General features: G+C 56.0%; 1 protein-coding gene across 4 annotated transcripts; it reads left to right on the top strand.

The window, feature by feature from the left end:
• The first annotated feature begins 2,093 nt into the window (after positions 1-2,093).
• LOC123650600 lies at positions 2,094-7,408 on the top strand. Of its 4 annotated transcripts, none has more exons than XR_006739428.1 (4): positions 2,094-2,747; positions 2,991-3,195; positions 3,850-4,265; positions 6,281-7,408. XR_006739428.1 is itself a non-coding variant. In XM_045569488.1 (4 exons), exon 4 carries the CDS (start codon positions 4,522-4,524, stop codon positions 5,653-5,655), a length of 1,134 nt encoding a protein of 377 aa, XP_045425444.1. In that variant the 5' UTR covers positions 2,094-2,747; positions 2,991-3,195; positions 3,850-3,997; positions 4,105-4,521; the 3' UTR covers positions 5,656-7,408. The 4 variants fall into 4 exon arrangements, 2 of the variants coding, with proteins under 2 accessions (XP_045425444.1, XP_045425443.1); XR_006739427.1 differs by having other exon boundaries at positions 3,850-6,604; positions 6,690-7,408; XM_045569488.1 differs by having other exon boundaries at positions 3,850-3,997; positions 4,105-7,408.
• Positions 7,409-12,309: the final 4,901 nt, after the last annotated feature.

Genomic DNA, 12,309 nt, shown 5'->3' with positions numbered 1-12,309 from the left:
TTAATTTTAGGAATATATTTTGCTTAACCCAATACATCCAGAATATTATCATTTCAACTTACAATCAAATATAAACATTTATGACATGTTTTTCATGCTCTTTTGGCACTACATGTTCAAAATCTGGTGTGTAGTTTCCTCTTGTGGCACTTTTCATTTTGTCCAATTCCATCCCCTGTGCCAGCGGCCACATGGCTCATGTCTACCACATTGGACAGCGCAGGTCTAGAGCTTTCTTTGTGCCCTGCCACTCCCCAAAGGGGAGGTCATTTGGCTTCCTCGGAGGCCCCCAGGCCAGAGCCCCTTGACCCAAGAGCAAGCCATGCTTTGGGCCCAGGGGTACCCATGTGTCTTTCCTTACAGGCCGGTGGCGGGGAGGGAAGGCGAGAGCCCTGAACCGGGCATCAGAAGGTTCTGCCACTCAGCTTGCTGTGTGACCTAAAGCAAGTCACCTCCCTTCTGTGGGGACCAGTCTCATTCTCCGTCAGGTGAGGGGTTTCCACTAGACTTGCAACTTTCAAACGCTGGAACCTGCTTTTCAAAGGCAGCTCGTGCAGAGCCCCAACATATGAATCACAGGAGAGAGGGGCTGCATTGCTTCGAGAGGGTGACGGGCCTGAGCCCTGCCTCCTCCGGCTCTCAGCCTGGAGGTCACTCCTCGGCCAGGCCCCTGGGCACAGAGGGGGAGAACCACGCACCCTAAATCAGTCTGCAACTCGCATTTTCACACCCAGTTTTCTAAACACGCAAAACTACCGTGTAGGTTGCTTCTGGACCCATATCTGTAGTAAAAGGTTGAAAACATCACTGATGATGGAGAGGGAGGAAGGAGGGTGGGTTAGGGATGACACTTCACCTCTATCGCCACCATTTTATTTTTGACTGAAAGAGACCTAATGAGAATACAGTGAAATGTTACCATTTGCTCAAGCTTAGTGATGGGTATGTGGCTATCTGAGATATTACTCTGTACTTTCCTGCATGTTTGAAATATTTTATAATTTAGATTTATTTAAAATGTTAAGAAGGGTAAACAAATAGAATCTGATCTCACCTGAGGCGTAGTTTTTTTAAAAAAATAGTGAAGTGAAATGTAACTTCCCTCACCCCCACATGGTCTCGAAGCCCTGAGCACCCTCCTCCCGCCCTGCTCTGACATCCGGGAATCTGGGTGCTCAAGTGACCAAGGGTTAGGGGTCTGGGGGGGAGGACCAAACACTCATTCAGTACGGAGTGACTGTATGTTGTTGAGGTATCAGATATATGGGGGACTCCAGGCGTTTAAGACCTGGCCCTGCTTTGGAAAGAGACTGAGGGGGAGACCTTCCCATGGCTAACCTGGGCTCCTTGCTGGCTGTTGGGGGGCCTGGGGGGTAGGCGGGATGTGCCCCTCCCTGGCTCCCCTGCTCACCAGCCTGGGGCCTCTGAATGGAGCCAGCTGCCTCCTCTTCCCTTCTCACTGCTGTTCCCCTCCGATCCCAGCCTGACCCTCCAGTGCACCGCGGATCCGCCCTGAGCTCATCTGGCTGAGTGTGGGGGGCGCTGCCCGGCTCACCCCTTTAAATGTGTGTGTCCTGCTCTGGGCCCCGTCTCTCCAAGTCATGCTGTCCCCGCATCCACAGATGAGGCCCCGAGCTTAGGAGACTTGCCAAGGTCACCGTGCTGGCCTGGGCATGGCGGGAGGGGGCAGGTCGCAGGACGGCAGCCATGGCCAGGCTCCTGCGGGGTTATTTCACCTGAGCAAACAGGTCCTGCTGGTTTGCCATTCGGAGAGAGTTTGGCCCCAGTCTCTGCAAGCTGGTTAAATGGTAACTCGTCTTTGGTTGTTTGTGGAAATGTGACAGGCTCTGGAGGAGCCGTGTGAGACCCCCCTCCCGTGTCATCCCAGCCATGCACATAACCACAGAATGCCACAGCCACGGGGGACCTTTCCTTGGGAGATTTCTTAACCGAGAGCCACTCGGCCCATTTTACAGGATAAGCCACTGAAGCAGAGAGGAGTGAAGTCACCATGAGTCACCGGCCTTCTTGGTGCACTGTGGCTGCGCCAAAGAGGTGGAGCTGACTGGGGGTGGGGTGGGGTCCACCTCACAGTCTCTGGAGAGAAGCTCTGGTTCTCCAAACAGAGCTGGATGTCCTTAGGTCCCCTGGATTGTGTGAGGGGGGTGGCGGCCCACCCCTTCCCTTTGTTCAGCACCTGCCCGGGTAGAGGTTAGAGAGCCGAGCACAGGATCTCCTCTGCTCCCGCAACACCCTTCTTGCGTAGGCAGAGCAGGTTTTACCAGCCCGGGTTACAGGCCAGGAAACGGAGTCAGCAAGATTGGGAGCCTTACTCAAAGTGCGGCAGCAGCCCAGGCCCAGGGAGACCAGGCCTCCGACGCCGGCTCAAGACGCAGGCTTGTCTGCAGCCCCCAGGCCTGCTCCAGGCCTGACCCTGCTCCTGCGAAAGAGGCCCAGGACGCCACGTGTCTGGTCTGAGTGCTGGACTGATGAAAAGACTTTTGAAATCAACAGCCACTTGGAGAGTGAGGCTTCCCTGACCTGCCCTTTCTTCATTTCGTTTCGGGCTGGTTCGGCCTGTCTCGGCCCTGAGACAGTCTGTCTGTTCACACCGAGGACGTAGTGCCAGTCATGCTGAGCAGGGCTCGCCTGTCACTGTGTGCCCACCCTGCCCCTGCCCCCTCGGTGCCAACTTTCCAGAGAAAGGAAGGGGAGAAAGAGAACCCCACCCCAGCCCACAGTCCCAGGTGGGCAGAGGGAGTTGGCTGCAGCTTTTGGAGACCTTGGGGAGGAAGGAGCCTCGCCCACCCGCTCCCAGTGTGTGAGAGCCCTAAGGTGCCAGGGTCATAATGCTCCCTAGTCAGAGATGACACGCGACGCAAGAGAGGTGCCCGTCAGACAAGCCTGGGTCACTCCTGGCCCAACACGGTCCTAGCTGTGACTTGCTTTCCTTCTTGGTACCCTGAAAATGATACCTCCTTCCTTGGCAGGTCTTGTGAAGGTGGAGTGTGGGGCCTGGCGCACAGTGGGTGCTCAACAGCTCCCCCCACGGCTCCCTGTGCCCCTGTGTTGTGATTTCACCCTCCGAGGAGTGGGGGACGCCAGGGCGTCCCCAGGAGGCAGCCTGCACCCTCACCGCCAAGGCCACTCGATGCCGTGCTGCGGGGCAAGACCTTGACTGAGGAACCTTCACAGGTCAGCGTGAGGCGGGAGCCAGGGCCGCGGGGAGGGCAGGCCAAGGGCAGCTGCCCACACCAGGCCGCAGCTGGGGCTCTCCCCACACCACGGGCGGACTTGTTTCTCATGCAAAACCATGTTATGGAAATCAGTGCTGGGTTGAGCACACTCAAGGCAAACAGTCAAGGACTGAGTCCCTGCAGCCCCCATCCGGGGCGTCTGAAGGCCTGGCCCAGCACCATGGTCACCTAGCCAGTTCTGGGCACCTTGCTAAGGCCAGAGCATGTGGCTGAGCAAGCTGGGCTCTTCCCCAAATGTGAGGGGGACACTAGCCTTGGATACTGGGGGGCCACTGTGCTGCAGGGAGGGGACAGAAAGATGCAGCCGGGGGAAGCCCATGACCTGGGAGTGGGGAGGGAGCCTCCTGCCAGGTTCTTCCACCCTTTGACCCAATTCCTCCCTCTCTGAGGCAAAGGGAAAGGGTGTGGCCGGTGTCCCAAGGCTGGCCACCATTCTTCCACGGGGCCAGGCAGCTTTGGGAGGTAAATGCGGCTCCCTTCTGCTGAGAGGAAGAGGGCAAGTCTCAGGTGGGCACAAAATTCAGCTACTGGGTAGGGGGGCTCCTTGGACCTCTATCTCACAAGGGACGCTCCTTCTCCCTCCACGTTCCAGAGCTTCTGTCCCCAGAAGCCTGCCTCCTCCAGGGCACCCCATGGTGACTTCCCCCAGTGTCGACATTGGACTGGAGCCACACTCACAGAACCGGTTTGAAACCAAACAATGGCGGTCACAGTCCAGCTGAGCAGGAGGCCTCAGCGGGGTGAGCAGGAGTCAGTTCATGGCCAAGGGGGGCAAAGGGTCCACAGGGACGCAGAGGTGGCAAAGTGACCACATGGCACCTTTCTCTTCCCCGTGACCCAACTGCAGCTTTGCAGCTTCAAGGGCAGCACACGACCTCTCCACCCAAGTGGCAGGGCCTTCCCCGGCCCCAGAGGTCCTGGGGGTGAAGGAGGGCGACTCCCCCCGGGAGCAGGAGGAAACAGCACTCAGATCTACAGCCTTCCTAAGGCAAGGGAGGAGCATTTGAGGTCAGAATGGCTGTCTTCAGTGCATGGAAGCTTCCAGAGGGATTGACCAGGGACGTGACCGCTGGTGTGGTGGGAGGTCTGCCCTCCCCCAGAGGAAGCTGAGAGCCCAGAGAGGTCCCTTGGGCCAGGGCAGGGCTGGGCGCAGGTGTCTGGGTGGAAGTTGAGCAAAGTCTGGCAGGATGGGGCACCAGGACACACTGAGACACTGCGTGGTTGAGACACTGGGTGGGGACAGACCCCAGCAATTCCCTTGGAGATGGAGAGCCCAGGGCAGGTCCCAGGCCCTGCCAGGGGACAGGCTGGTGGTGGGGGTGAGCTGGCCGGGCAGAACGCTCCCTGGATGCCTGAGGCCCTCTCCTGGAATTGTCCCCCGCCGTGTGGCTGGGGGACACCCTCACCATGTGTGCTGGGGCGGGGCGGGGACCCTAGGCAGAGCTTGGGGAAGCATATATCTGAGGGAACCCTCTGTACACACCACCCTGTCCCTGCAGAGAGCCTCCCAGGGGGATGGCAGCAAAGAGCAAGGCCAAGTAGCCGTCCCCAGCTCCCAGCTGCCTGGCCTTGCTTCTGCCCAGCACACCGTGGGTGGACTCCAACCTACAGCTTCACTGACCTCAGAAGGTCCCACCCTGTGCCTCTGACTGTTTATTTCCTGCAGAGGAGTCAGGGTTGCTGCCACCGTGCAGGGAACAGAGGTGGCTCCACCCACAGGGCCCACCCAGGCACGGGGAACCCCTGTCCGCATCCTGACTCCATCACCGTGCAGGGTACGAACCTGGGCCTGTCACACCTGCTTCCTGGGTGTGAACCCAGAAAACCCCTGAGCCACCATCCAGTCCCTAAAGTCTCCCCATCCTGTGACCTTCCTCACCAAATACGCTTGTCCTCCCCACCGAGAAGAGGTGCAGCCTGGCGGGTGCAGGGGGCTGACAGGCGGCTGTGCCTTCTCCTGCCCCAATCCCAGGCTGTCCTCCTGGATCCCACATCAAGGGGCCCAGCGGTCGGGGAGCTCAGGCTGCTCCCCAACTTTCCCTGGAAACCACCCGAAGTTACCACCACTGGATTAGATCTCCACAATTTGCCCCGTACTCATACATTAGCCATGACTTTATCTGATCCTCACTGCAAGGTGGATTGTTGGTTCTATTTTATAGGTGAGGAGACTGAGTCTCCGACAGGCCCTGTGTCTTGCTCAAAGCCACCTAGCAAGTCAGGGGCAGGGAGGGTTTTCAACCCAGGGGCAGACCCCTCACCCCCCACTCCCCCAAACCCCGGCATTGTAGAGCCCTGGTCGCCCTCCTCCATGTCGCCACGGCACCAACACCCAGGCGCCTCCATTCAGGGCCTGACTCTGCAGCCTACTGAGCTGGTGATGTCAGCGTTGCCATAGAAACGCTTCCCTGGCGTCAGGCAGGACCAGCCTCCCTGGCGCAGTTTCCCTTTGTGTGGACTTTGCAATGCGTTGCCAAGGCAGTGGGGCCTGCTGGGCGGGCTGGCATGGGGTGGAGAAGGCAGACAAAAACCCACACTGCATCCCAGCAACCAGCAGCTCACAACATGGCCCACGGCGCCCGCGGGGGGAGGGGCTGCAGGCTGGGGCCAAGGCAGTGGCCAAGGCTGTGAGGGTGGGGACAGACTGCACCTCTGCTCAGGCCCCTGGCTGGCAACAGCCTTGTGTCATCCTTAGTGCTGACCTGGGGTCCTGCTGCCTCAGAATCCCCTGGGCCTGGGTCGTGTGGAAAACGCAGACCTGCTTGGCAGGGGGTGGGTGGGGAGGAGTCCGTGGTTTAAACAAATTCCCAAGGCAATTCAGGTGTGCAATCAGTTCTGAGAACGCAGTTCAGGGGAGGATGACCTTTACTGAGCACCTAGATATGTCAGGCCCTTTTGCCTATTTCATCTTGCATGAACCTCCCCGCAACCCTGAGTGGGGGAAGGGGACAGAAGAAATTGTGTGTGTGTGTGTGTGTGTGTGTGTGTGTGTGTGTGTGTGTATTTTCATCTTCATTTCACAGTGGAAGACACTGAAACTCAAGAGAAGTTAAATCTCCTGCTCGCCCGTGGTCACCCGGCTTGGACGTGGCAGAGTTTGGATTCCAACACCAGGCTCCTCATCACCCAGGCTGGGCCGGTGGCCTGGCATCGTTCGCTTCCTCCTCCTGCTGGTTTTCCAGGAAGAATCCTCAAGCACCTCTGTAGAGCGGGCCGGCCAGAGCCTCCCACTGGAAGCCTCCCACCAGCTCCCGGATCTAAGAGGGGATTGAGCCAACCGAGAATCACAGAGCCGGCTCCTCCCCGCACCGGCTGCCTGCAGAGGCTCAGGAAGCCTGCCCGGCCTCGTAAGGGAAACCCGTGCCCTGGCCGAAGTCTCTGCCATCCTTCCCCCAGCTTGGCTGTGTGACCACACCCTCCTCTGTCCTGCAGGCTGCCCAGGCCTCCTCGCTCACTTCATGGGCTCCTGAAGTCTCTGGTTTTGCCCCTCCCCAGGGGTAGGTGGCCCCTGACCCAGTCCACCGAGATGCTCCCCCAACACCTTTCTTGGAAGTCTCCAGCAAGAAAAACCCACTGACCTCGCTGGCGACGCTTAAGAGCCTCTGTGCTTAGAACCTGCGGCCTTCCTGTGTCCCCCCTCCCCCCTCCTGCTTTCTCCGAACCTGGTTCCTCCCGCCTGCCAACTCTGAGGCTGGGAGCCCTGCCAGACTCCACAGCCCCAGGATCGGGGCTCCCCCCTCCACCTGCTTCCCCCTTATTCAAGGTGGACAAACACCAGTGATGTCGGATGAGGGCTGAACTCATGCCAGGGATACCAGGAATGGCTGGATGGTGAATGGTGATGAGACTTCTCAGCCCGTGCTGGGCACGCCTGCAGCCAGCCAGCGTTCCGGCCCCAGCCATTACCAGGCCCGGCCAATCCTTTCATCGAACAAGTATTTCCTGAAGTCTGTGTGCTACGTACTAAAAAAGCATTAAAAAAAAAAAAAAAAAAAGTCCCCAAGCAGGTCAAAAATGATGGAAGGGAATTAATAAAAGCCAAACAACCAAATAACTGTGACCCCTGCCCCCATAGAAGAGTACAGCCTGGTGGTAGTTCATGTTTAACTTTGAGATGAAGAGGAAATACACTCCCAAATACCAGCAATGGTCATCTCTAGCTGGTGCCATTGTGGGTGACTTTTACATACTTTTGCTATACTTCCCAAAGTTTCTACCCTGTCAGGTAATTTTTTGATAAGCAGAGGAGCCCCAGTAAACCCGAGCATTTCTTAAGAAGCCCTTAAGAAAGTCTGTTTACAGCCTCTGGGTGTGGGGGACAAGGCAGAGGTCAGCTGGTCCACGTGCGTGTGCCCTGCCCCCGCTGGGTCCATCTTCTCCCAACAGGGGCACACCCAGGCCAGTCGATAAGGTTGCTCAGCCCCACCTCGGCAGGCTGGGTGAGGCTACCTGGGCAGAGAGCCCGGGCTGAGGGGGCCTCTGGAGATTTTGACCCCAGCCAGAGCATCTAGGACAATCAAACGACCAAAGGGCAATGAGTGGGTCACCCCCCAGCACAGGCCCGATAACCTCCTCCCCGGCCGCGCCGGTCCGGGAAGCAGGCGGCAACAATTGGGGTGCAGGTTGTCTGAAGGGGAGGGACGCCACTGTGACCTGGCCTCAGTTTAGTCATCTGTAAATAGGGACAATAATACCTCTTGCATAGACTGTTGGGGGAATTAAATGTCCACCCCTAGAGGACAGTGGCTAGCACAGGGGAGGCACTCAGGAAACGTGGTTGAGCACAGGGACGAATGCTCTCCAGCCAGCTGTTCTCCCTTCTTGGCTTGGAAATCCTCTCCACGCTGACTGTGGAGTAAAACATCCTCCCCTTTGCAGTCTGGGTGGGCAGCCCTCTCTGCTCCCCGAATTTCTGCACGCGCACACGGGCTGCAGCAGGAAGCCCCCGGCGGAGGCGGCCCGAGGCTCTTCTTCCAGAGCACGTCTGGCACCCTGGAAGTTCTCTTGGGGCTCTGGGGCCCAGGCAGCCCTAGTTGGAACTGCCACGTCCAGCGCTACCACAGCCCAGGCAGCGGCCACAGGAATGAAAGGGATTATGGCTTTATGGGAAATTCAAACATTAAAAAAAAAAAAAAATCCCACGAAGGCCAAAAAAAGTCCATCTGGATGGGCTGCAATCTCTGTTCTAAATTTTAGCGTTGATCTTGCTAAAATAACACCTTTGCGTGTTTATCGGGACCTTCCTGTGGAATAATTTCCCCCAAAGAGGGAGACCACAGTGGTGGGAACCTCAGGCCCTTTGGCTGCCCCCAGGGCACACCAGGCACCTGTATGTCCTATGCTGAGTGACGGGCCTGCCCCCCACCATGCATCCTCAGGCACCAGTGGATCTGAGATTTTGGCAACAGTCTAAGGCATTGAGTTTTTGCCCAGCAAATAAGGCAGGGGGGCCTCTCTGGAAGCAGAGGGCGTCAGCTGCGACCTGCCTTTGCAGAAACAGGATCTGCCACAGGGCCGTGCGCTTGGGATTCTGGGACGGGGTGGAGTCCCAGAAACACCCCCTCCCCGGGCTAAGCAGATTAGTTTCCACCTGCTCTTCCCTTCAATAATCCCTGCGTTTGATTCTCTAACCACACAGGAGCCAGGCCAGGTGGAGAGAAACATGATTTCCATTTTGCAAGTGAAGAAACAGGCTCAGCAAGTGACTTACCCAAGGTTATGCGGGGACTAAATCCAAGCCCTGCAAACTAGGACCACGTCCTAGCAGATTTCCCAATGGCCGCATGTTGTCATATTCTCCCGCAAGAGACTTTCTGGCTCTTATGGCAAATGGAATTTCTTGCCCTTAGTAAATTTTATTTTTCAATCATTGCACAAACTCCATGTTAATACCCATGACAAGAACCCCAAAAGATCAAAAGATGATCCAAAACCCATGCACATCATTTATGGTATTTTCACATCTTGCTTCCAATTGTCGTTCATAGGAAAATCCTATTTCCTTGCCTCTGAGATACACATTTTTCACTTTTCTAAAACACAATTTCACTTTATAGTTGATGTATACATCTACTGTTTCTGCATTTTTTCCCCACCAAAAAAGGAAAAGAAAAATCTCTTGGGAATCAATGACGTGTCATAGAATCAAGGAAATAGGACAGGTCATTTTGTGGAGATGTCATAAAAGCATCAATGTAATGTGCTTCCCGCTTCATTCACTTCCCTTTATATCCCTCGGTGATGGCAAAGGTTTTAACGTAAGGACAACCAGCTCCAGCTGGACGAGACCCAGTATGTCCTAATCCCCGGCCAGCTGGCCACCCGGCCACCCCCACACAATGCACTTGGGCACTGTGGCTAACTTTACTATAAATCAAAACAGCCGTAGGATGTATGTAAGCCACGGTTCTAGAAATGCCCAGGGGAAATGGGAAGAAGAGAAACTGACGTTTAGTGAGCACCTACTATGTGCCAGCCCTGTGCCGTGGAATGGGAGGCGTGGTGAGGGACTCGCTCCAGCGTGTAAGAGAGAGGACGTTTCACAATTCCAAACTCAGAGCAGGGAATATTTCCAACTGAATAAGGGAGAATAACCCAGCTTGAAGAGTTCCCTGGCCCTTGGTAATTAATTAATTAGAGTCAGTTTTTTTCTTTTCCCAAAAAGTGTCTTTCAACTGAATGTCTCTTACTAAGCTGGGTATTTGCAGAGGTGTCGAGTTCCTGGTGGGCACCGCCCGTGCCTCACCGCCCCAGTCTGAGAGGGTGCCCCTCACAGTTTTTCAGAATTGGACTCTCCTGGGGGGGGGCTTGTTGAACTACAGACTGCGGGGCCCCACCCGCAGAGATTCTGAGTCAGCCATGCTAGGGTGGGGCTGGAGAATTTGCATCTCTAACAAGCTACCTGTGGATGCTGACCATACAGGTGTGCTTCCCGGAAGAGCTTTGTTAGGAAGGCCGGGCTCCCGCCCTCAGGATTCTGGCTTAATTGGCCTGGGCGCAGCCTGGGCGTCAGGATGGGCAAAGCTCCCCTGGTGGTTCTAATGTGCTGCCCAGCTTGACAAACGCCCGGGTTTATGGAAAAGCCAACAGACGTGATTAGGGTTCCTTGGGTTTCACGGAAACGTCCATCCGCCATCCTCCCAGATCAGGGCCCGCCAGGCAGTGAGTCTCTGAGGGATGGAGGGAAGCTGTCCCGTACGAGCTGTCCTGCCACACCTGTGTCTTCGAAACCAAGTACATCGTTTGCTAATGTCAGGGAAAAACTGCGTAAACCTGTTACCAAGGTTTCTGGTTTCTCTGAACAAGCTTCAGGACCACTTGGCTCTGGCCGGCTGGAGCCACCCCCTTAGAAGGGGACACACCTGCCAACTGGAGTCCCCTCACTTCCTAGTGTGTTACCCCCACTTGGCCCGAGACTCACTGATTTTAGCTGCTTGGTGCCATATGCAGCCCATCCCCTGTTGGTGGGCAGGTGTGGAGGGACAGGTGACGAGCTCAGGCCCTGCCCTGAGCCTAGAGGGGGAGGAGGGTATTAGACTGAAACTCACAAGACCTGTAATTGAATCTCAGCTGTTACTAATTTGCAGGGTGACTTTAGGTAACTAACATTGTCTCTCTATGCCTCAGTTTCCTAATCTGCAAGGTGAGAGAGGGTAAGACATGCTGATCTTCTGAGTCCTTCCTATTCTAGGGGTTGGAGAGAAAAGGGTCCACGTCCTGCCATTAAGAATTGGGAGGAGGAGACCCCTAAAGCCTGGAGGAGAGAGCTGGGCCCCAGGATGTGGGCCGGGAGAGAGGCATGGCTGTGCCTGGTCGAACCACAGGCCTGCTCCACCCACAGTTCCCCAAAGCTGGGCTCTGAGCCCCGACCTGTGGGCTCAGGCCCAGCCCAGGCGCTGTACCAGCTCTGATGCGAGTGGGTAGTGGCTGTACCCTGAGCTCTGGAGCCCGACGGGCCCAGGCCTGCGGCTTTGCCACTTTCCTGGCCATGTAGTCTCAGGCAGGGTGTTGGTACCTCTGGCAGTCCCAGTATCCTCAGGTGTAAAATGCACTGGCAATGGTTGCTCTGAGGGTCAAACGAGACAGTGCCCGAAAGCACTTCCCATGAGCCCTGCGTGTGGTAGAGGCTTAGGGGTCACCATCATTATCATTTATTAAGAGGAGACAGTCAGTTTGTTCCCTGGACCTTGTCCATTCCCCTAAAATCTCAGCCCCAGCCCCAAAATGTGTCTCTTGATGATAGGAATTGGGCTGCCCTCTTAAGTTCCTCTGATTGAGCCCAAGTTCCCTGAAATGGGGGTCTGGCCCTGCCTAAGTTCACTGGACGGTTCTCAGACCCCTACAGACCTGAGCCCCTGGAATCAGGTTGCCCCCTGCCCTGGCCCTGCTGTCCTCTCTGCCAGCTGCCATGCTTACGTGCCCTGAAGCATTCTGGACCTGGAATCAGACAGCACAACCCTCTCCAGCTGTGTGACCTTGGGCAGGTTACTTAATCTCTCTGAGCTTTTGCAATATGGGAATAATAACCTCCACTAGAGCCTAAGCTCCACTAGGGGAGGGGTGGTGTTTGCTTTATCCACCAGTAGATACCTAACATCTAGTCCAGTGCCCGGCACATAGTAGGTGCTCAAAAAATATTTGTCAAATCCATGAATGGGTTGGCCTAAGGATTAAATTAAATAATATATGCGATGCACAGTGCCAAGCATACAGTTGCCACTAAATTAATGTTTCTTGGATCTGAACCTGACTCCCTAGACTTCTGTAGTTTCCTCTTTGTGCTTTCTTGTGGCCCACTTGTTGGCGCACATCCCGGGAGCTTTGAGTGTGGATCATCAGGCTCTTGGTCACCACACCTGGCTTCCACCTACACCTCCCAATTTCCGCAGCAGAGCCAGCCCCGGGGCCTGTCCCACATCCCCAGGCCACCTCATCTATCCTAATGAACTCAACAACCACCTGTGTGTGCCTTCACTCACTCATCATTCATTCAGTCAACACACTGTAAGGATGTCTACTGTCGCCACACGTCCTCCCCAGACTCCTCCCCAAG

The sequence above is a fragment of the Lemur catta genome, chromosome 15, assembly GCF_020740605.2.
Source record: "Lemur catta isolate mLemCat1 chromosome 15, mLemCat1.pri, whole genome shotgun sequence".
Taxonomy (NCBI): Eukaryota; Metazoa; Chordata; class Mammalia; order Primates; family Lemuridae; genus Lemur; species Lemur catta.
The sequence above is the reverse complement of the archived record's forward strand: the minus strand, read 5'-3'. Positions and strand labels throughout refer to the sequence as shown.